Here is a 23,919-nt window from a genome sequence, read left to right as displayed (position 1 = left end):
CTTTCTCTCTCTCTCTGCCTACTTGTGATCTCTGTCAAATAAATAAAATCTTAAAAAAAATAAATCCAACGGTATTTATGTTACTCGTGGCCTTGGTGGCAGTTCTGGGCCTCTATCCAGCTGGATCATTTACTCTATCTCCAACTCAAGAGGAAGATATAATTTATTCTTAGGTTCCATATTCATTTCTAGCAACCAGTCAGTACAGAGTGACAAAGCATATGGTTAAAACGTACTCATTTAAGTCCCAGAAGACAGTTACGAGCCCCAGAGTTTTGTAAAGAGAAACTGAAAAAGGAGGGTTGCCCATTATTAGTAAGATGACTTACCAAAAAAAAAAAAAAGAAAGAAAAATCTTACCAAAAGGAAGACACTGTACAGGTCCCTCCCTAGATGTATACATTCTCCCAAAGCTACAAATTCTTAAGATGACTCTTCTGGAAAAGGTAACTTAGAAGGCAAAGACTCCTGAAACCCATTAACCTCTCTCACTCAAGCACCATTACTTTGAGAATAGACAAGAAGTTTAGGGAAGTCCAATGTCTGGGGTCCTCCACACAGACTGGCTTCTTTGCCAGTTCAGCTTTCAGGTACAAATGCAATTAACAGTGAAAACAAAGTACTCACCCTCGCTTCCCACTTTTTGATGGTGGACCACTTCTCCGTTCATTTCTAGGACCTGAGAAATTCCTTCCGGATTTGGGTGGACCACTGTTGCCACGCCGATTCTGGCGATCTACACCAGGCCTCTGGCTAGAAAAACTTCTCTTCGCTATTTCCCTTTTTGGAGGTAAAACATTCTCTCCGGCCTTTGTAACTGCTTGTGCATTCAAATCTGCATTTTTTTTCTCATCTCTCTCACGCCTCTCATTGAAATCACTGCTTTCAGAAGCTGTTTCCCATTCTTCATTTGCCTGATCTGAAGAGTTCTGGTTAGACAAGTCTGGTGTCTTGTTCCCAGAAACATCCCCAGCAGGGTTAACTGGTTCTTGAACCACATGATTAACGGTGCTACTCGTGGGCACTGCTACCTCGTTGGTTTTGGAAGCAGCCTCTCTCTCTCTCAGGCGTCTAAATCGAGGCGGCTTATCCTGCCTCGGAGGTCGGGTAGGACGCTGTCGTCGGGGTCTTTCTCTAGCTGGGTCAAATTTTCGCTCAAATTTTGGAGGCCGTTTATCTGCTGGCATGGGAATAAACTGCTCCTGTCTTCTTGGTGGCTCTCCGTCATCTGGTTTAGGAGCTTCTGTCTGCCTTGGGTTCCACTGATTGTCCCTGTAAGCGGGTCTCCGTAAGGCGGAAGGGCGAGCCGGTCGGCCTCCAGGATCCCTCCCACCGCGTCTGAACGTCCCCCCTCTGCCTCGCCGTGTGGGCTCTCCTTTGGGAAGGAAGCCTGGTTTAGATTTATCATCATCCCTCACGAAAGGCTTTTCTAGAGGTCTGTTATCTACTCGGATGTGATTTTCAGGCTTGAAAGAAGACTGAGGCTTTATAGGCTTTTTGTTTTCAGACCGCTCCTCTCTTTTGGGAAGTTTACCTTTGCTCAGACTATCCTTATCGCTCGCACTTTCCTGAATCTCACTGTCTGTGTCAGTCTCAGAACCCCGCTGTCGGCGTCTTTTAGGAACGACTTCAAAATCAGAGCTCTCACTTCGTGTTTCACTTTCTTCTCTCTGGCGAAGAGGTCCCGAGGGCCCGTGCTCTGGCCGTGGCTTACTGTCTCTATACTGAGGATAATCTCGAGCGTGCCCTCTCCCACCCCGGCCACGCCCTCCGTAGGAACCTCTATAGCTTCGGCCTCTGGAATAGTATTCACCCCGGCCTCGACCTCTGTATCCTTGATCTGGAAACCAATCTCTATCTCTAGCTTCTTTCCAATAGGTCCGAGGGGGTAAAGTGGATTCTTTTTTAACTGCAGGTCTGGAATCCGGTCGGGGCCTCTCTAAAACTAGGTCTTTGCTACCAAGTTTCTCAGGCTGTTTTTCTTCTTTGACTGCTGGTGCGGGGACAGTTGGCTGGTTCACAGTTTTAGCCACAGGCTCTACCTCAACACTACTTACAGGTTCCGAGGGCTTCTCGGCATCTTGAGGTGGCTTTTGAACCACAGCTGAAGCTTCTGCTGAAGGTAATTTCTCCAGTTCTGGTTGGGGTGGTGGTGGAACCGACTGTGGCTGGGCTGGTGCTGCAGGCGGTGGCACTGGAAGAAGAGGATCTTTCTTTTCAGTCTTTTCAGGTTTCACAACTTTTTCGGTGACCTTTTCTCCCTTTTCCCCTTCCTTCTCCTTCCGCTGCTCTCGCTCCTCTTTCATATCCCTAAGTATGGGTTTTTTAATGGGACCCGATCTTCTCACAGGCCTGTCGTTACCTTCTTCTCTTCTGTTGGAGCTCGGCCTTGGGCCCCAACGAGTTTCGGACTTAGATTTATATAGTTTTTCAGGTTTTGGTCCCTCTGAAGATCGTATAAAGCCATCCTTCTTTGGTTTTTCCTCTGTCCTTTCTGCTGGTTCCTTTGAATCAAGGCATCTGCTGGTTACTTTGGGAATGCTTGCAGATGGGTCATTTCTTTGCTCCTCTGATTTTGAGGTATGGTTAGATCCATGGGAAACACTTCTTTTCCGGGCAGGCAGGCTTTCTCCAGCCGAAATTCGCTCTTCTTGAGGAGTGCCTATAGTTTTTTGATCAGGTATATCAAAACAAGCAGACTGAGTGTTTGTGTCGGTATGACGAGGTCTAATGTCTTCCACAGATCTGCTTAAGAACTTTTGTGCTTCTGTCTCACTGGATTCTCTGACAAAGTCTGCTTTTGGATGAACCTCTAATTGACTATGTTCTACAGGATAAGCAGCAGTAACCTGTTCCTGATCCCGTGGGGCTTCAGACCTAAAAAAAATGAGAATTCAGAAGCATAACTACCAAGACAAGCCCCTTCTCACAAGTATACAGCAAAATAATCCCTCTAATTACAAACCACAGATGTCTAATCATAAAAACAATTTAAAAAGGATCCTAATCTTTATGCCTCCTTAAAAAGTTTAGTGCAGCATTATTTGCAATGGCTAAGAGGTAGGAACAACCCTCAGTGTCCACTGACAGATGAATGGAGTAAGAGAATGTGGTATGTACATATAATACAGTGTCCTTTAGACACTAAGAAGAAAATACTGTTGTATGCTACCAGATGGATGAGAACATTATGCTAAGAGAAACGAGTAAGCACAGGACGAACACTGTAGGATTCCACTTATATGAGGTATATAACGTAATCAAACTCATCCAAGCATAAAGTGGAATGCTGATTGCCAGGAACTCGGAGGAACAAGGAAATTATCGGCTACTTAGTGGATATAAAGTTTCAGTCTTTCAAGATGAAAAAGTTCTAGAAATGTATTGTAAAAGCACCATGCTTATAGTTAACAATACTGTACTGAACACTCAAAATTTCATTGACGGTAGCTGCCACATTATATTTTTTCCCTACAATCACAAATGAACTTCATTCCTTAAGGAAAAAAAGCATGGAAGTTAGGCCATGCTGATGTGAATTTTTAATCCATCAAGACTAGTAATTCCCTTCTATAATCAAAGAATACACTAGAATAGAACTTTCTTCCCCATAGAATCAGCATTACAAAATAGAGTCGATAAAAGGGAAGAAGTTCTAAGTTTATGGTTATAAGTTACTACAGATCACCAATTATCTGCTTCAAGTTATCTCTGTCAATTAGTATTTGTCTTTATCTTGGCATTAGAAGACTTCCACGAGGTACTGATAATCAAATGTCTACCATTTTTCATTAGTGGAAAACTGTATCAACACTTTAAGCTAGACTACATGTCAAATAGTAGAAACTTGCCAATTTTACATACAACAGGAATTTCAGTATTTAATTCAAGTGTACAGAACTAGGTGACAAAATGCTCTAATGCAGAAATGACGGAAAAAGCAAGCATGTCCAAAAATGAAATGACATAAACTAAAAGGGAGGTAATCAGATTTGTCACTCAGTCCTAAATCAAAATGATCTTCAGGGACACTACAGTTTTCATTTTACCACAATATTCAATTTGTATTAATAATTTGTAATTACCTTGCATCCTCAGGTTCTTCTGCCGCCTTGGGAGTAGTGGCCTGCGGAGGCTCGGTATGAGGATAGGGATCCGACCCCCACATAACACGAGGTTCAGACAGGGAGACTGCGTGTTCTCTTGCAGATCGTGCTATGTGCTCAAATGACTCCGAATTGTTTGCTGATCCTTCCATCTGTTCTCTTCTCATTAACGGCTTAGGAGGAATCATTCCTTTAAAAAAGTCGGAAAAAGTTGGGAAAAACAATCATTATACCCATACTACATAGTATATATTACTACACACATTATAGTACACAATAATATACTATATATACTATTACATATAGTATATACCAATATATTCTTACTATAAATACTAATTTAGAATTCTATATTGGAATTCTATACTTGAGCTAAAGAAATCCTTTCTGTCAAGTGAGGAACTCAAGAAACGATCAATGAAAATTATTCAAGATTTTCTGTGAATGAAATTTTTACTGTTGCTATTAAACAGATTTAAGAGGGGGCACCTGGGTGGCTCAATCAGTTAGGGCTTTTGACTTTGGATCTCTGGTCATGATCCCAGATCAAGCCTTACATCAAGCTTCCTGCTCAGCAGGGAGCCTGCTTCTCTCCCTCTTCCCCTCCCCCTCTCTCTCAAATAAATAGAATCTTAAAAAAAGGTTTAAGAACTGAGGAAACAAACAAAGCAAACCTTAACAGCAGCTTATTTTTACTTTAAAGGAATATATATATATATATATATATATATAATGCCTATCAAATAACATGTATGATACCTCTGTGCATGTTAATAAAAACATAGTGATGATTATACCAGTAGTGACAGATTTTCAGAGAAAATATTTCTTACAGATAATTCCATGTAGTTTAGTTTAATTAGTTGATCAATGCTATTTATTCTGCCTCTTAAATTTGAAAATTGCAGTAGAAATTTTTGAAATTAAGACATGATATTTTTTTTCAAAGATTTTATTTATTTGACAGAGATCACAAGCAGACAGAGAGGCAAGCAGAGAGGGGCAGGGGGAAGCAGGTTCCCCGCTGGGCAGGGAGCCCAATGCGGGGCTCGATCCCAAGACCCTGAGATCATGACCTGAGCTAAAGGCAGACACTTAACACACTGAGCCACCCAGGCACCCCAAGACATGGTTCTTGATCATATCTTAACACCCCCCAAATTTTCCTCTACAGCATTCTGCTCATGAATTCTCTGGATTCATCCTGACAGATTCCATGCAACACTACTGATCCACTTGTTTTCAGCTTCCCATGGGAAAACTCAAGTATTTGGCAGACAAAACTGAAAAGCTGGAATACAGAATACAGGGACAAAATTTAAATGTTTTAACACTTAAAAGAGTGAAAACAATTTAGCAAATGACAGAAAATATTTTCAGACTAAAAAAATTTTTAAATATTTACAAAACAGAAAAGAACTAGTGTTTTGGTATTATCACATATATGATACAGTGTCTGGCACTTAACTACTCTGTGCTGAAAGTTACAGACTTTTTGATTAAAAATCTAGGCCCCCTCGGAGCGCCTGGGTGGCTCAGCCAATTAAGTGTCTGACCCTTGATTTCAGCTCAGATCATGATTTCAGGATCTTGAGACTGAGCCCTGTATTAGGGCCCCTGCTCAGTGATAAGTCCGCTTCAGAGTCTCTCTGTCTTACCCTCTGTCCCTCCCCTAGCCTTTGTGTGCATTCTTGCTCTCAAAAAAGATAAATCTTTTAAATTAAAAAAAAAAAAAAAAAAAAAAAATCTAGGCAACCGGGGGTGCCTGGGTCCGTGTCTGACACTTGCTCTTGGCTCGGGTCGTGATCCTTCATGGTTGGGAGACTGAGCCCGTGTCAGGCTCCGTCCTCATTGGGAAATCTGCTTCAGATGCTCTCTCCCTCTGCTTCTGCCTCTGCCCCTCCCACTCATGTGTGCTCACTCACTCTCTAAAATAAAATCTTTAAAAATAAAAAATCGGGCGCCTGGGTGGCTCAGTGGGTTAAAGCCTCTGCCTTCGGCTCAGGTCATGATCCCAGGGTCCTGGGATTGAGCCCCGCATCAGGCTTTCTGCTCAGCGGGGAGCCTGCTTCCTCCTCTCTCTCTCTGCCTGCCTTTCTGCCCAGTTGTGATCTCTATCTATCAAATAAATAAACAAAATCTTAAAAGAAAAAAAAAAAAGCAAAAATCTAGGGGCACCTGGGTGGCTCAGTCTGTTAAGCATCCAACTTCAGCTCAGGTCATGATCTTGGGGACGTAGGATGGAGCCCTGAGTTGGGCTCCCTGCTGGGCAGGAGTCTGCTTGTCTTTCTCCCTCTACTCCTGCTCCCCACTTGTGCACATGCACTCTCTCTCAACTAAATAAATAAAATCTTAAAAAATACATCTAGGCACCCTACGTTAAGTTCTTCCTAGATCAGAGGAGGAGCGGCAGGGTGACGACCCCCGGGGCCGCCAGTGAGCCACACGCGGACCCCACTCACCGGGATGAATGGGCGGGAGATCCACGGCCGGTCTCCCGGATATCATCCGAGGATCCATGTACGGCTGCATCATGAGCCACCTGGGGTCGAAACCCATAGAGGCCAGATGCTGCGGGTGAGGCTGCATGGGCTGGTAGAGAGGTCTGTGTGGCGGCGGAGGGACGGCGCCGCTGGACGGCTGGGAAGGCACGGGCTGCGGGAGCCCACCCTGCTGCTGCTGCTGCTGCCACTGCTGCTGCTTCATCTGCTCCTGAGAAGGCAGGATCCCACATCTTGAGACTTTAGCTCCACGGGACAAATCAACGGAATCAACCGTACCAGAAAGGAACAGGGAAAAGAACTCCACAGACAGTTTACAGCGAGAGATGGTAAGTCGAAAGAACACAAGATCGGTCATGACATTTTGGCCTTACGGACTGAATCACGCATTAATAATACTAGAGAAATCATTCCCCAGAAAGGAGGATGGTGTTTATAAATGAGGCAGAGGAGAAAATACTGACACAGAAGTTTATGGTGAAACCCATTATCAACAACCTTCTATTAAAAAGGTAAAGAATTTCATGGAAAATTTTTTTGCTTTGTGTATTTTACGTTTCGTGTCAAACTACTTCTCAGACTACTGAGTAACCTTTTCAATCACACATACATGATAAAATGTTTTACTGTTACCTGCTGCCGCTGAAATCGAGGTGGTAAAGACTTCTGAAACTGTTTAAAATAACCAGATAACACAGCAGGTCGAGGCTGAGAGCCCGATTCTGGCTCTGTTTCATGTGCCACTTGTGTGGTCTCTTTTTCACCGCGACTGCTATCTTGTCGAGTGAAAACTGCATCATCCTCTGTCCAAAAAAAGGGTGAAAAATAACGATATTCACCTATGACACTTACCAAATACAAGATGTGTGCACTGGCATAAAATTATTAGAGATTTTTAAAAAGGTTCATGAGGAAGAAAGCATCCTTAACGGCCAAAAAACCCTGTTCTGTACTCTCATACTGGTAGCGATCAATGAGGTTAACACTGAAGTAACAAAACCTTAGATTTCCTCAAAGCCAGGTTCTTTAGAGATCACAGGTCCAAGTTACACCAAAAATTTGTATTTGATAATTTGTGATAGTAAAAAACATCAAATACTACCCATTTCCCATTGTTTCCATAGCTATTAATCCTGTCAGTATTTACCTGCGGTTCACGAGGACTTACATGAAAACACTTATGGCCTAAATATAAAATGTAACACAACAGTTTGCTTTTTGAAGAAAAGACGATTATCTATAAAGAAACTAATGAATCGAAGTCTGACAATAGTGATCATGGCTATCTTCAAACAAATAAATTATCATTCTATGTAAAGAGTATCAAGAATGATACCAAAAAGAACCATATACATATTTATTTACTAACTAAATAACAATTTCTCATCCTAAAAAAAAGATATCCATTCTAGACAATGTCATTTGTCACAATTACAAAGCAAGCTTGTTATAAATCCTCTTCTAAGAAAACTAGGGATGAATTTTTAAATGAAGTTTATTGTGCCAATGTAAAAACCATGCTCTCAAGAATCACAAACCATATTTTCTCACTGGCATTACATTCAATATTAAGAATGTTGTAAAAAGAAAAATAAAGTATTAGAAAGAAAAGAGAGCCAGTAGGTCCAACACTTAAAAATCAAAAGTGCACATCATGCTGATGAACCCAGCAGAAGTTAAACTGCCATAAAAAATAGAGAAGATGTGAATGAAAATAAAAGCACCATGAAATAATGATTAAAAAGAAAAGCATAAATAAATGGTGTAGACAGTCTCGTCTGACAGTTAAATTAATCACTGTATCACTGACAGAACAAGGACTAAAATGTGAATTTCCTTATTTTGAATCTATAGTCCTTTCTCATCATCTGTTAATGAGATTCCCTAAGGCTGACAGTAATCATCAATATTAAGCTAAGCCAATGGCTTTTGCTTCTTTTTAAAAGATAGTATTTATTTATTTGAGAGACAGACAGACAGACAGATAGACAGACATAGCAAGAGAGAGAACACAAGCAGGGGGAGTGGGAGGGAGAGAAGCAGGTTTCCCAGTGGGCAGGAAGCCCAATGCGGGGCTCAATCCCAAGGACCCTGGGATCATGACCTGAGCCGAAGGTAGATGCTTAACAACTGAGCTACCCCATGTGCCCGCGGTTTTCACTTCTATGGTGAGAAATTTTACTTTGTTAGTATTATGAGCAACCTGTGCTTGTGATACGTAACAAAAGCCCATTATCAATATCAAATTATTTCTACATACATTAATACAAAAATTTATTAAATCTGATAGGGGCCTGCCTTATCTCATTAAAAAAAGTTAAGGGGTGCCTGGGTGGCTCAGTGGGTTAAAGCCTCTGCCTTCAGCTCAGGTCATGATCCCAGGGTCCTGGGATAAAACCCCACCATCCGGCTCTCTGCTCAGTGGGGACCCTGCTTCCCCCACTCTCTCTGCCTGCCTCTCTGCCTACTTGTGATCTCTGTCAAATAAATAAGTTAAAAAAAAAAAAAAAGTTAAGGTAACATACTCAACTTTTTTTTTTTTTTACAAAGAGCCAAGTCTGATGACTCTAAGTAAAAAATTAAAGGAAAATTGTGAGTAACTTTGTTTCAAGCAGCATGATCTTGTAGAAAGACCGTAAGTTTTGAGATTTAAAAAAAAGTTTTCATTATTTCTGTAACAGGAAACAGACTGAAACAGAACTACCTTTTTTCTTTTTTTTTTTTTCTGAAGATTTTATTTATTTATTTGACAGAGAGAGAGAGAGAACACAAGTGAATGGAATGGCAGAGGTAAGACAAACAGGCTCCCCTCTGAGCACCTGATGCGGGGCTCAGTCTCAGGACCCTGGGCAGACACTTAACCAACTGAGCTAGCCAGGCACCCCAAAATAGAACTACTTCTATTTTAACAATAAACTGCTCATTAAGAATAAAATTTACTGGGACACCTGGGTGGCTCAGAGGGTTAAACCTCTGCCTTCGGCTCAGGTCATGATCTCAGTGTCCTGGGATCCAGCCCCCACATCGGGCTCTCTGCTCAGCAGGGAGCCTGCTTCCTTGTTCTCTCTGCCAACCTCTCTGCCTACTTGTGATCTCTCTCTCTGTCTACTTGTGATAAACTGTGGTTAATGCCAGTCAATTAGAGCTCTTAGCACAGTATGAGCTACGTACCTCCCACCTCACATTTTTTGTAAAGATTTATGAGAGTGTGCACACACACACACACAACTGGGAGGAGGGGCAGGGGGAGAGAATCCTCAAACAGATTCCCGCTGAGCACAGAGCCACAAGATCATGACCTGAGCTAAACCCAAGTGTCGGATGCCTAACCAACTGAGCCACCCAGGCACACTCCCCTTACATTTAAACCCACACTGGAGCAAGTGGAAGAAAAAATTCACAAACTTGGAGATAGGATAATGGAAATTATGTTTGAGGAACAGAGCAAAAAAATAAACAGAGCTTAAGATACCTATAGGACAAGATCAAGAGACCAAACATATACATGGAGAAGGAGTCCAGAAGCAAGAGAAAGACAAAGGGGCAAAGAGACTATTTGAAGAAATTATGGCCAGAAATATCTCAAATTTGATGAAAGCATGAATATATTTCTAAGAAGCTCTACAAATTCTCAGAGTCCCAAACTGAGACACCTTATAATGAAACTTTAAAAAGCCAAAGAGTGAATCCTGAAAGCAGCAGGACAGCACTAAAGGAGAAGTCACATACACGGCATTCTCAATAAAACTATTTGATTTCTCATCAGAAACACTGGAGGCTGGAAGGCATCTCAAAGTATTAAAAGCAAAACAAACAAAACAAAACCAAAAAACTATCAACCAAGAATACTATATGTGGCAAAACTGTTCTCCAAAAATGAAGGAGAAATTGAAATACTCCCAGATGAAAGCTATGAAAGAGTTCATTATCACTAGACCTGCCATCCAACAAATGCTCAAGAGTCCTGCAGAGTACAATGAAAAGGAAAGCACACAGTAAACTAAAACTGCATGACAAAGTAACAATACAGGCAAATACATGGGCAATTATAAAAGGCAGTAGTAGTAGCAGGTAACTCTATGTCCACGTGATTTATGAAGTGAGTTATTTCTTTAAATAAGCCAATTATTAATCTAAAAGATAGTAACATTACATTTTGGTTTGTACTCCATATTGTTTTCCACATGATTTAAGAAACTAATGCATTTAAAATTAATTAGTAGTTTGTTTCTGGGGATACGAAGTTAAAGATGTAAATCTCTGATAGCAACAACCAAAGGGAATACAAATGTAACTGTTAAAGGAAAAGGAATGAATTTTTTTTTTTAGAGATTTTATTTATTTATTTGACAGAGATAACAAGTAGGCAGAGAGGCAGGCAGAGAGAGAGGAGGAAGCAGGCTCCCGGCCAGAGAATCAGATGCGGGGCTCCATCCCAGCACTCTGGGATCATGACCTGAGTTGAAGGCAGAGGCTTCAACCCACTGAGCCACCTAGGCACCCCAGGAATTTTTGTGTATTATTAGTTAAACTGGTATAAATTTAGTGTTTTAACTTTTGCATGTTTATGTAATCCCCATGGTCAAAACAAAGAAGTAGTTACAGAATATAAGCAAAAAGAAATGAGAAAGGAATTTAAAAATGTTTCAATACCAAAAAAAATCACCTAAACACAAAAGACAGTAATCCAGGAAACAAGGGGCAAAAATGGATATAAGGCATATAAAACCCAAATACCAAAACATGAGAAATAAGTCCCTTCTAATCAATTACTTACTTAAAATGGACTGAACTGAACACATGATCCAACTACAGGTTATCTCTAAGAAACTCACTTAAGATCCAGAGACACAAACAGATTGAAAATGAAAAGATGAACACAGATATTCCATAGCAAGAGGAACCAAGAGAGCAAGGTGGCTATGCTAAATACCAGACAAGCCTGGCTCTGAATTCAAAGTTTTACAAGAGACAAAGGACATTATGTACTACTAATAAAAGGTTCAGTGCAGCAGCATATAACCATTATAAATATTTATACATATTTAATATGTTTAATAACAGACCATCAGAATGTATGAAAGCAAAATACCGACAGCATTGAAATGTACCGACTGCTGTACATTTACAGTTGGACACTTCAACACCTCCCTCTCAATAATGGATGGAACAACCAGACAGAAGGTCCGTGAGGAAACAAAGGACTGAATACAATAAGCCAACCAGATCTAACAGACCTACAGGACACGCCATCGAACAACAGACATCACGTTCTTCACACATGCACACAGGACATTTTCCAAAACAGACTGTGCATTAGGCCACAATATCAACAGTCAATAGATTTAAAATGATAAATCTCATATAAAGCATTTTCTGCTTATATGAGACATTAACAAAAGTTAATTATCAAAAAAGAGAAGTGAAACAGAAAAACGCACAAGTCCATGGACATTAAACAACACTCTTTTAAACAACTAAGGAATCAAAGAATAAATGACAAGCGAAATTAGAAAATACTTGAGATGGATAAAAACAAAAACACAGCATACCAGAATTTATAGGATGCAGCAAAAGTGGTGCAAAGGGGGCAAATTTACAGCTATAAATGCTTACATTAAAAAATAAAGATCTCCAATTCAAAACCTAGTGTTACAATGTAAGGGAAAAGAATAACAAAGTAAACCCAAGACTACCAGAAGAAAGGCAATAAAGATCAACACAGAGATCCACAACAGAGAGAATAGGAAAATAGAAAAAAATTAATGCAGCTACAAGTGGATTCTCTGAAAAGATCAATTGACAGACCTTTAACCAGGCAGGTCAACGAAGAAAAAGAGAGAAGACTCAAACTACTACAATCAGAAATAGAAATTGGGGCATTACTACCAATTCTACAGAAATAAAAAGGATTATGAGAGTGTTATGGGTAAGTATATACCAACAAATAGAATAAGCAAGGTGAAATGAACAAATTCCTACAACACTAACTTTGTAGTTAAGTTTTTAAATCCAGGTGTGTGTGTCCTCCAGCTTTGTTACTTTATTTCAAGACAGTTTTAGCTATTCTGGGTCCCCTGAGATTTAGAGTTTTCTACATGTAAGACTGTATTATCTGCTCACATTACCTGCATCTCTAATATACTAATAACGACTGATCAGAAAAGGAAATTACAAAAACAGTTCCATCTATAATAGCATCAAAAAGAATAAAATAAATCCTTTAGAATTTTTTTTAGGTTTTTATTTAAGTAATCTCTACACCCAATGTGTGGCTTGGACTCATGACCCCGAAATCAAGAGCTACACACTCTCCCGACTAAACCAGCAAGGTACCCATAAAATGCTTAAGAATTAACCAAGGAGGTGAAAGCCTTGTACAATGAAAACTACAAAATACTGCTGGAAGAAATTAAGACATAAATGAATGGAAGCACATCCCAATGCTCACAGACTGCAAGACTTTACTGTGAACATTATCAACGCTACCAAAAGCAACCTAGAGTTATGCAATTCCCGTGAAAATCTCAACGGTGTTCTTTACAAAAACAAACACCCATACATCATGAAAAACTTAACAAAGATTGAGGACTCACATATCTAGATTTTTTTTTTTTTTTCACATATCTAGATTTAAAAGCATACAACAAGGTTGCCTGGGTGGCTCAGTGGGTTAAGCCTCTGCCTTAAGCTCGGGTCATGGTCTCAGTGTCCTGGGATTGAGCCCCACATCAGGCTTTCTGCTCTGCAGGTAGCCTGCTTCCCCCCTCTCTGCCTGCCTCTCTGCCTGCTTGTGATCTCTCTCTCTCCCTCTCTCTGTGTCAAATAAATAAATAAATAAATAAGAATCTTTAGAAAATAAAAGCATGCAACAAAGCTGCAATAATAAAAACAGTAAGACATTAACATAAAGCCAGACAGATAGGGCAATGGAATAGAATCAAGATCCCAAAATAAACCATCACATACACAGTCGAATGATTTTAGAAGAGGCTGCTGAGACCATTCAAAGGGGGAAAGAACAGTCTTTCCAACAACGGTACTGGGAAAACTGAATATTCACATGCAGAAGAACGAAGCTCAACTCCTACCCTACCACAATGTACAAAACTTACCACACAACAGGTCAAAAATGTAAATGTAAAACATGAAAGTATAAAACTCTTAGAAGAAAACAGAACAAAAGCTTCATGACATCAGATTTGGCCATGACTTCGTGGACTTGACACCAAAGGCAGAAGAAAAAAATAGATGGGTTTCATGTACATTTTAAAGTTCTGTACATGAACAGAATATCAAGTGAAAAGGCCACCTATCTAAACTCCTAAAATGCAGCAACAATCTGATTAAAAACGGAAAAGGACTTGGACATTTCTCTAAAGATACACAAATGGCCAACAAACAAATGAAAAGATAATACTCAGCATCACTCATCACTGGCCAAGAGCACATCAAAACTACAGTGAGATACCACCTCACACTTACTAGGAAGCCTACTATCAAAACCCCACCCCCCAGAAAGTAACAGATGTTAGTGAGGATGTGGAGAAATTAGAACCCTTGTGCACTGCTGGTGGTAATGTAAAATGGTACAGCTGCTGTGAAAAACAGTATGGTGGTTCCTCAAACAAAAACAGAACTACCGTAAGATCCAACAACTCCATTTCTGAGTATGTAATCAAAACAAATGAAAGCAGGGTCTCAACAAGGTCTCTGTACACTCACATTCACAGCAGCATTATTCAAAATAGGTAAAATATGGAATCAATCCAAGTGCCCATGAACAGATAAACAGGTAAGCAAAATGTGGTTTTATATACAGATTATTAGCCTTAAAAGGAAAATTCTGAAATATGCCATTACATGGATGAACCTTGTAAGACATTGTACTAAATGAGATAAGCCATTCACCAAAAGACCAATTCTGTATGAGGCACTTTTGAAAACAGTCAAAATCAGAGACAGAAATTAGAACAGGGGATGGGGCGCCTGGGTGGCTCAGTGGGTTAAGCCTCTACCTTCGGCTCAGGTCATGATCCCAGGGTCCTGGGATCGAGTCCCGCATCGGGCTCTCTGCTCAGCGGGGAGTCTGCTTCCTTCCCTCTCTCTGCCTGCCTCTCTGCCTACATGTGATCCGTCAAATAAATAAACGAAGTCTTTTAAAAAAAACAAAAACCCTCAATTGGGATGCCTGGGTGGCTCAGCTGGTTAAGCATCTGACTGCTGAGTTTGGCTCAGGTCACAATGTCAAGATCCTGGGAGCCAGCCCCACACTGGCCTCCGTACTCTGTGGGGAGTCTGCTTGACATTTCCTCTCCCTCTGCTCTTCCCCTGCTCACACACATGTGCACCTACACGCTCTTTCTGTAAATAAGTTGATAAAATCAATCTTGAAAACAAAAGAAACCTCATTTTCATGTGGATGACATGCATACATCAAACACACGTGGACACCCACACCAGCCGCACTATGAAGCCCCCTACATAAGAACAAGACTCTCATACCTTTATTACAGTTGGTCTCACTTTCTGGTTTTTCTACCACAGGTTCTAAAGTAGGTTCTTTGTGTTCAGTTTTTTCCTCCACTTTTTCCCTTTCTTTCTTCTCCAACTCACATTCCTTTTCCTGTTCTTTGATCTTCTGCAGTTCTTTTTCCTTTTCCTGCTGTCTTTCTAGTTCTTTCTCTTTTTCTTGCTTTCTTTCTTTTTCCAGCTCTCTCTGTTTCTCCTGCTCTCTCTCCAGTTCTCTCTCCTTCTCCTGCTGCCTCTCCCTCTCTCTCTCCCTCTCCTTCTCTCGCTCGCGCTCTTGTTCTCTCTCGAGTTCTTTCTCTCGCTCCCGCTCTTTGTCCCGCTCCCTTTCTCTCATCTCCTCTGGAGGCGGCTGCTTGTCCACTATGCCGAGCTTCTCATCCAGTCGTTTCAGCTTCTCCGCACACGCCGCCTTCCTTTGCTCTTCCATTCTTCGCTCTTCCTCTTCACGCCGTTTCCGAGCGCGCTCCACGGCCGCAGAAAGTTCTGACTGCTGTCTTCGTCTTTGCTTCCAAATTTCATCTTCATCTGGCACTTGCTGCTTGGCAGGGAAAGGGCCTGGTCTTCCAGGCACTGCCTGTCGGTCTGGAGGAGGATGCTGCAACATTACAATAAATGATAAGGTGAATATGACAGATCTAGTTCCAAATAACAACGGGTATCACAGACATGAAGAGGGAAGGAAAAACTCGACAAAATGTCACGACTATTTCTGATAAAGCATACATATGAAAATACAAACAAGTAGTAACATGGGGAAAATATTTAGATAATTCTCCAAACTAAGACCAGAACAATTAATCTAGGCCACATACCTATTTATTGTGGCAGACATTACTGTGCAAAGAATTTGTTGAATAAAATAAGAAGCTGTCACAACATGATTTCAAAATCTAAATTTAGACACGAAGGAATTTAGAATGTGAGTGCTCGTAACTCAGCGCTGGAACCCCTAGAGAGAAAGTCCATGAAGATGCAGAACAGTGTCATGTGAGCCCTGAGAAGACAAAAGGTGCAGTTACAGGGAAAAACAGCCAGCCAGAGATGCTAAGTGAAGACGAAGACACGACTACTGCCGACACTTCACAGAAGAAGAAATCCCTGGAAATCAGCCTGTACAGACATTTCTCGATCTCTGAATTGAAAGCTGCAGAAATGTACACCCAGAACCCACAGTGGAACGTAGGCATCACCTGAAAGACTTCTAACTGGTACGTTCTAGAACAATGACAACCACTGCCAGTAACTATGGGAAAATTAGCAGGATAAGAGCACCTGAAGCGCTGGAATGTTAAAATAAAAATAAAATAAAATAAAAAGTACTCATTTTTATTAGCTTGTAGGGTAAAGAAATCTGGAAAGCCACATAACCAGTCAGAATCCTTACAACGGAGAAAACGGGATGATGAAAACACTGGACTAAATATAAAAATATAGATATATATGATCTAGACTCTCTATTTTACTATTACTCTATTTTATGGTCTGGACCTATCTGGCAGAAATCCAAGTAAAGATGCTTAGTTGATCACTAAATATGTAACTCTTGAAGTTAGGGTAGAACTTTAAGGGCTACAGATAAGTTCCACAAGCACATATATAAGATCTTCCAGGGAAAGAGTCAGAAAAAGGAATAAGAACATAGCCCTTAACCCTCCAACACTGAGGGCACGTGGGTGGCTTATTAAGTTAAGTGTCAGACTCTTGATTTCGGCTCAGGTCATGATCTCAGAGTATGGGATCAAGTCCTGTGCCGGGCTCCACATTCAGTGGGGAGTCTGCTTGGGATTCTCTCATTCCCTCTCTCTCTGCTCCTCCCGCTTCCTGTTGTATATGTGTGTGTGCACTTCCCCCCTTCAATAAAGGCACAGAAGAAAATACAAACCAAAGAAAGAGAACACAATAGTGTGATGTCTTAAACGTAAAAAAAATAGTCTTTTAAGAAGGATGGAAAGATTAGCTATGTCAACCGCTACTGAAACTAAGTAAAACGAAGACAAGAGAACTGAACTGGGCAAGATGGAAATCATTACTGACTTTCATAATAATAGTTTCAAAGGTATAGTGGTGATGAAAAAGTGTAACTGGAAAGGGTTAGATGAGAGAGAAAGTGAGCACAGTAAGTGTAAACAGCTCACTAAAACTATTTTGCCACCACGGAGAACAGAGAAATAGGGTGGAAACTATAGTAGTAAGGAGGGTAGTAAGAGTTAAGGAAGGTGTAAATCTTCTTAAAGTTTCTTAAGAAAGGGAGGTGATATTCCTGGTGAGCGCAAGAGACGGGAGCAAGGGCAATAGACGGGCCGGTCTTAGCAGCAAGGCCGGGAAGAAGTCACAATGGGAAGGGCACTGAAACGGGAAAAACAGTTGCTTCTCATCTTCTTAGTGAAATCAGGAGGAAGCATATCGGCTGAGAATAAAGAAGAGCAGAAAAAGAGGAAGAAACACAAAGAACAAGGTAATAGCCATAATTGTTTCATAAAAGTTATTAAATAAGAAACATACAGAAATCTTTCCATTAAAACGTCAAAATACATAAAAAATACATACACCACAAATAATACATATAGACTGCAAAGAAGCATTTAAGGTTTACCTGCTGTGCAAGCAATTTTGGAGGTGGGGGCAGGTGTGAAGATGGTCCACGTTCCTGTTATAAAGATAAGGACTATTACAAAATAACCAGATAAAAGATACCTACTAGAAATATTTCTGAACGTACTTAAGTACGCCTTTAGTTTTGAAATTTTATTTATGTAAGCCCTATTCTTTCTCTGAATTTTTTCCTAATGGCAAACTAAATGCAGAAACTTACCTAAAAAAATGAAACACCTAGAACATATTGAGAATCAAATACAATACATACTCACTTGCTACAGTTACAACCCTATTCACTTGCTAATATATACCTCAATGTCACACACACAAATCAAGACACCAAGATATGGCACGTGATATTCCTCTATTCTCTTCTAAGAAAGGAATTATCACTCCCCATGTTAAGCCAGTAAATTAAAGTCACATGAAACATGAATTTTATTATTAAAAAAAACTTGAAAAATCCTTTTTCAGAGTTCACAAATTCTCCAATGACTAACCAATGCCTTAAGGACAAGATTCAAACTTCCCTGAAGAGCACACATTGAACAACTGGTTGTCACGTAGCTCTTTTAACTCCTTTCCTGTATCAAACTACTTGAGATTTACAGAATGTGCCATGCTTTCTCATGCTTCTCTACTCTGAACATGTTACCACTGCTTAAAATTTCTCTCTTCCCTTTGTTTCCTGGTTAATTCCCACTTCAAGTACCGAGTCTTTGGCAAAACCTTTCCCAGAGAATGCGCTAAGAACCCACTACGTGCGCTCTGCCACACCAGCTGTCACACTGTCTTGCAAATGATACCTGATGTCTTTTCATTTTACAGAGACTGCTAGCTACCTACCTTATCTCCTTGAAGGGAAAGTTTCTCATCTGTTCTGAATGAATTCAACAACTACATGCTGAGGGCACTAGGTGCAGAGTGGGCTCTCTGGACGACAGCCCTTTTTAATTCCCAGTTTGCAATGCAGTTTCTTGGAAGTAGGATCAAGTGTATCTGTTTACCCACATTACCTCCTTTCTTTAACAATGTTCTTCAAAATGACTCACACTTAAGAGATTTCTCTACTCCTTACATGTGATTTTCCTACTCAGCATACTATTTCACATATGAATACTGACTAGAATTTATAGAATACTCAATCAACCATAAAGCACTTAGCAATGTTTGGAAAAACAGTTTATAAAAACTTAGTAAGTGTCAGACTCTTGTCAGACTTTAATAGGACCACACTATTACAAGACAGAAAAAAAGTGAAATTTTAGTTTCTATTTAATAATTTTAGCTACTATATTGACAGTTCCTGTAAATATGCAATAAAATTGTGGTTTACATCTTCAACTACTCAAGACAAAAGATAATTTCCTTCCTAACTCTTCTTTCAACTTTATGATGAATTCAATGAAAGTTCAGGTAGTGAATATGATCTCCTTAAGTCCAACAAACCTGGTTAAATGGAGGTCCCTTCCCATAGGGACCTTTTGACAGCGATGGTTGGGCAGGTATCTGAGAAGAGGACTGAGCGTTGCGAGCTTCATCTGCTTCTTTTCGGTTTTCAGTGTTTTCAGAAGCTTTTGAACCTTGATCCTCACTAAGGAATCAAAATCCAGGTGAAGTAAGAAAGTAAAGGAGACAGACTACACCATAAGTAAAAGTGTTTTGTCTATATAAGATTATTTGTATATGGGTTGGGGGGGGAGTATATCAAGGAATGAGATGGTCTTGTGACCTAGTGGTGTATTCATTCATTCATTCATTCTATGCCATATATCAATAATGTGTTAGGAATTGGGTTTAGCCAAGTTATCATCACAAGGTCTGAAGTACAGTAGCATAATTGTCAAATACGGACACTCACACTTGACATACAACTTCACAAAGGACTACAGCCCCACCATTTTGTATCACTCCAACCCCAAAAGTCTCATCTAAATGCAACCAAGTAATACTATAATTAATACCTGTGTTCTAATTTATCCTGACTTAATGAAAAGACAGAAGTCAAACTACAGTATTTTTTTTTAATCACAAGTGCAAGGCAGCTCATAACTGATCATGAAACAGCAGTATACTACAATCCCATGGCTAAAAACTACCAACTCTACCAAATTGTCTAGCGACTAATAGCGTGTGCATGCAAGCTCCTTATATTTTAACAGCCCAATTTTTATGGTACATAACTCATGTATTTCTGATTCTGATGCTCCTATATTGGAGAAGAGATGTGAAGCTCCCATTCTTCAAACTTTAATGCTGCTTGCTGAAGTGTAAAAACTCAAAGACTTGAGGCAGTTCCAGTAACTCAAGTGATTTTTCTCTAGTTTTGTAAATATGAAGCAAGTAACAAGTTTGAAATAGTCCCTGATGTGGTCTTCCAAGAAATCACCATTTAGATGGTTAGGATCTAAACATCTTTTTAAAAATATGTATTTTCTTTAGAAGCATAAAACTTTAGTTCTTTGATTAGCTGTACTTTTAAAATTTGGCTCAATAGTCACCTTCCCAACTCAGTAAGTTCTTGGAGTAAAATACAGAAATTCTATAAAAAGGGAACAAAGGACTATTGATGAAGCCTCTGCACAAATGTTATACGAATAAATTCATAGTATTACTCGTGGAAGGTATCCAACAGCTTACCTGCTGCTTTCCTTAGGACTACTACTTCCTTGCTCATCATCATCACTGAAATTCAGCTGTTCTGTATAATCAACTTCCATCTGAGCACCTATTAAATTAAGGAAAATTCAGACTGACTGTTTAAAAAATCTAAGAACTAAAAGTAATTAATTTTGCCTCTTACCTGCCCAACCTTCATCAGCTTCAGCATCTAGGTTATCAAATTTATCAAGCTCCTTCAGTTCTGATGCACTAAGGATGGAGGGGCGTTCAGGCTCAGAGGCCCATGAAGGCGGTGGACCCCTTCCTCGAAGGCCTCTAATGAACAGAGGTTATGAGGGGAAAAGATACAAAGTTTTAATGATTATAAATTACATAAATATCAAAAGACTAAAATTTAATTCACTTCAACATTAGTATTGTCTAATATACTATTGTCTTAATACACAAAATATTTTGCACCTGACATGTGTTATGAAGAAATTCTGTTAATACATAAATCCAGGACAATATATATAATTCTGTTACAAGTATTTAATATCAGAAAATGGGTTTTTTTAATTGCCAAAAATTTAAGATAAAACAAATATGTTAAAGAATTATATGGCTAAGCCTAATACTAATATCAAAATAAAGAATGTTAAGAAAAATCATTGAGGAGAATGCTCAAGTCTCACATTATGCAAAAAAAAAAAAAAAAAAAAAAAAAAAAAAAAAAAAAAAAGGAAAAAAAAGAAAATGGGAAGTCATTTAACCCATGGAATTAGAAGAACAGATAAAAAAACTATCACGTCTTACCAGGGACATGATTTTCAGTTTTCAGAATCTTATGTCAATTTAAAGGTTTGTTTTTTTTTAAAGATTTTATTTATTTATTTAAGAGAGAGAGACAGAGATCACAAGGAGCAGAGAGGCAGAGAGAAGCAGGCTCCCTGCTGAGCAGAAAGCCTGATTCGGGGCTTGATCCCAGGATCCTAGGATCATGACCTGAGCCAAAGGCAGACGCTTAATGGACTGAGCCACCCAGGTACCCCCAATTTAAAGTTTTTATGTTAATTTAAAGTTTTAGAAGAATAAAGTACTGTTGTGTCTTATAGAAGTCAATTATTTGGGGCGCCTGGGCGGCTCAGTGGGTGAAGCCTCTGCCTTCAGCTCAGGTCATGTTCTCAGGGTCCTAGGATCGAGCCCCACATGGGGCTCTCTGCTCAGCGGGAAGCCTGCTCCCCCCCCCCTCCTCTGCCTGCCTCTCTACCTACTTGTGATCTCTCTCTATCAAATAAATAAATAAAAATCTTAAAAAAAAATCAATTATTTGTTCATGGCAACTCTATTCTGAGGTCAAAATAATGAATCAATCACCATAATTCATTCAACCTCCAGGAAATCTTTTTTTTTTTCCTTCCAACCTCCTCCAGAAAATCTTAATGAGCACATATGTGCCTTTGTGCTTTGGCAACTTTTATTATTTAATAGCCTTACTTGTTTGTTTCAGATAAAGAAGGTGGAAACCTCATGGGACCATGAAGAGGAGGATACGCCATCCTCGGATACTGCTGAAACATCTGAATGAAGAAAACAAAATTGGAAAAATTTGTAGCCAAGTTATATATGTAAAAAAAGGGTTACCCTAACTAAACCTGAGATTATAATTTACAGAAAGTAAGATTCTAATAAACCATCCTATGAATAATTAGCTCTATCAACTGATATATATCATCATTTACTCACAGTAACAAGCTATCTGTTAAGAAACTGCATCTAGCAAGACTTTACAAATAGAGGTAATAACTAGGACACATCCTAGGAAGAACTTCTGCCATCCCATTACCAAAATAACATAAACGATTACGTACCAACATGAAAAACCTAAAAAGACAACATGCACGCACCCCAGAGAACTGCAAAGCCTTAAGTTTAAAGACTTGAAAGAAAATAATGTGACACTTCATCATAATGTAGATTAACTGAAGACGGATTTATTGGTAAAGAGAAATTCAGTTTAGATAAAAGTATGGTCCATAGCCCAAGGGAGTGAGGAAGACGGTGTGTACCGGAGAGTTCCCATGGGTGGGAAACAGGTGGATTCCGATTCAGGTTAGTATACAGATCATAATCCTCAACTGCTCTCTATGCTAACCTGGATTCAAGAAACTAAGTTTAGAAGTTTAAAGCTAGATTATAAAGACAAAAACACCAAGAGAAGGGAACAGATGTCAAAAGACATGCTTGTAACTATCTGCTTATAACCAAGTCAAAATACAAAAAGAAGAAAGCAAAGAAGGAAAGAGGGAGAAAAAAGGAAGGAGAGAGGGTGGGAAGGAAGGAGAGGGGGAGGCAGGCAAGAAGAGAAAAGAAGGAAGACTGTACTACCTTAAATACTAATTTATATCCTGAAACAGATCAGCTTTTCTTAAATAAAAAACAGTAACAACAACAAAACCCTGTTAGGTAAAGAAATTATTCTGTACTTGAAGAAAGGTTATCATTCCATCTAAAGATGCAATTTCTAAGTAGGGTTAGAGCAAACTTAATTAAGTTAAGCAGCAGCTGAAGCTCAAATGGAGAAGTTTTTTGTCTGGTGAATACTAAGAATTTTTGGTTACATCACTGTGTACTGAAAGTCAGCAAAAACACAGCTGGAGGCAAATGTTCACAGGTAAAAAGTTTCATTAGATCCCTCAGGCAGAGAGATTAATTTCACGTACTAAATGCTTAAAATTTAGGAATTTGCCACAAAAAAACTGTAGAAACTATCTTTAAATTCTCAATATATAGTGATGGTTTTAAGAACACTTTTGTTTTTGTTAGTTAGCGGAATACATTATTCAAATAAAATGACTGACCCAACTGGGAGAAAAGCCCACCTGATCTCCCCATTCAAAACTTTCCCTTCTACATCCCACCCCCAAGCCTAAATTTCAGGGCTCTGCGGAAGAGCAATTTGAAACTATTAGGCAACAGTAGGTGTAAATGATTTTTCAAGACCAGGTCAGCATATAAGACGAATTTTTATCATACTCCGAAAATTAAAAAAATTATTTTTTAATTATTTATTTCCCTCCTCTACCCTAGAATAATTAAATACTACAAAGAAATAGAAAATGTGAAAAAAATATGGGTATTTAGAGCCTGAATACTTAGGAATTAAATCATAATAAAAATAAATATAAGAACCAGACCTTTGACTCTCCTTGAGATGAAGGGTCCCCTAAAAAATGTTAGTTTATTTACTTGGGCACATGTAATTTACCGTATCGTTTCACAGGAGGCACCACATCTACCCATTAGTTTACAGAAATATATGGGTCACAAGTATATATTAAATAAAACGACAAACACAGATTCAGCAAAACCCAGACTATAAGAAACTCCACAGGTTAACAAATAAATTGTAACAAGCTCAAAAGGGGGGGGGGGGGAGTGATATGGAGGGAAAGAAGTTACCAAAGATAACAGGTTTCCTAAGAGAAGTATCAACTCAAAGAATAGATGTTATTTGGATCCTAATCATGAGATAATCAGACAAATCTGAATACTGACTTGGTATTTTTTAAAAACTCTTTAGG

The 23,919-nt window shown here is 39.4% G+C and overlaps 1 protein-coding gene across 18 annotated transcripts in view; it reads right to left on the bottom strand.

Moving 5' to 3' along the window:
- The window catches only part of PRRC2C (proline rich coiled-coil 2C), a 96,123-nt gene that overhangs the window by 39,273 nt on the left and 32,931 nt on the right, over window positions 1-23,919 (bottom strand). For all 18 annotated transcript variants that reach the window (XM_082702621.1, XM_082702625.1, XM_082702622.1 and 15 more), the window contains exons 7-16: window positions 21,833-21,915; window positions 20,538-20,671; window positions 20,375-20,462; window positions 19,184-19,328; window positions 17,733-17,786; window positions 15,113-15,734; window positions 7,241-7,410; window positions 6,569-6,818; window positions 4,086-4,296; window positions 628-2,877 (exon numbers count right to left, since the gene is read on the bottom strand). In XM_082702621.1, coding sequence (XP_082558747.1) covers window positions 628-2,877; window positions 4,086-4,296; window positions 6,569-6,818; window positions 7,241-7,410; window positions 15,113-15,734; window positions 17,733-17,786; window positions 19,184-19,328; window positions 20,375-20,462; window positions 20,538-20,671; window positions 21,833-21,915 — 4,007 coding nt within the window. The remainder of the gene's footprint in view (window positions 1-627; window positions 2,878-4,085; window positions 4,297-6,568; window positions 6,819-7,240; window positions 7,411-15,112; window positions 15,735-17,732; window positions 17,787-19,183; window positions 19,329-20,374; window positions 20,463-20,537; window positions 20,672-21,832; window positions 21,916-23,919) is intronic.

The sequence above is a fragment of the Mustela nivalis genome (assembly GCF_964662115.1).
Source record: "Mustela nivalis genome assembly, chromosome: 16".
NCBI lineage: Eukaryota > Metazoa > Chordata > Mammalia > Carnivora > Mustelidae > Mustela > Mustela nivalis.
Note: the sequence above shows the minus strand (reverse complement) of the source record. Positions and strands in the feature narration are given on the sequence as shown.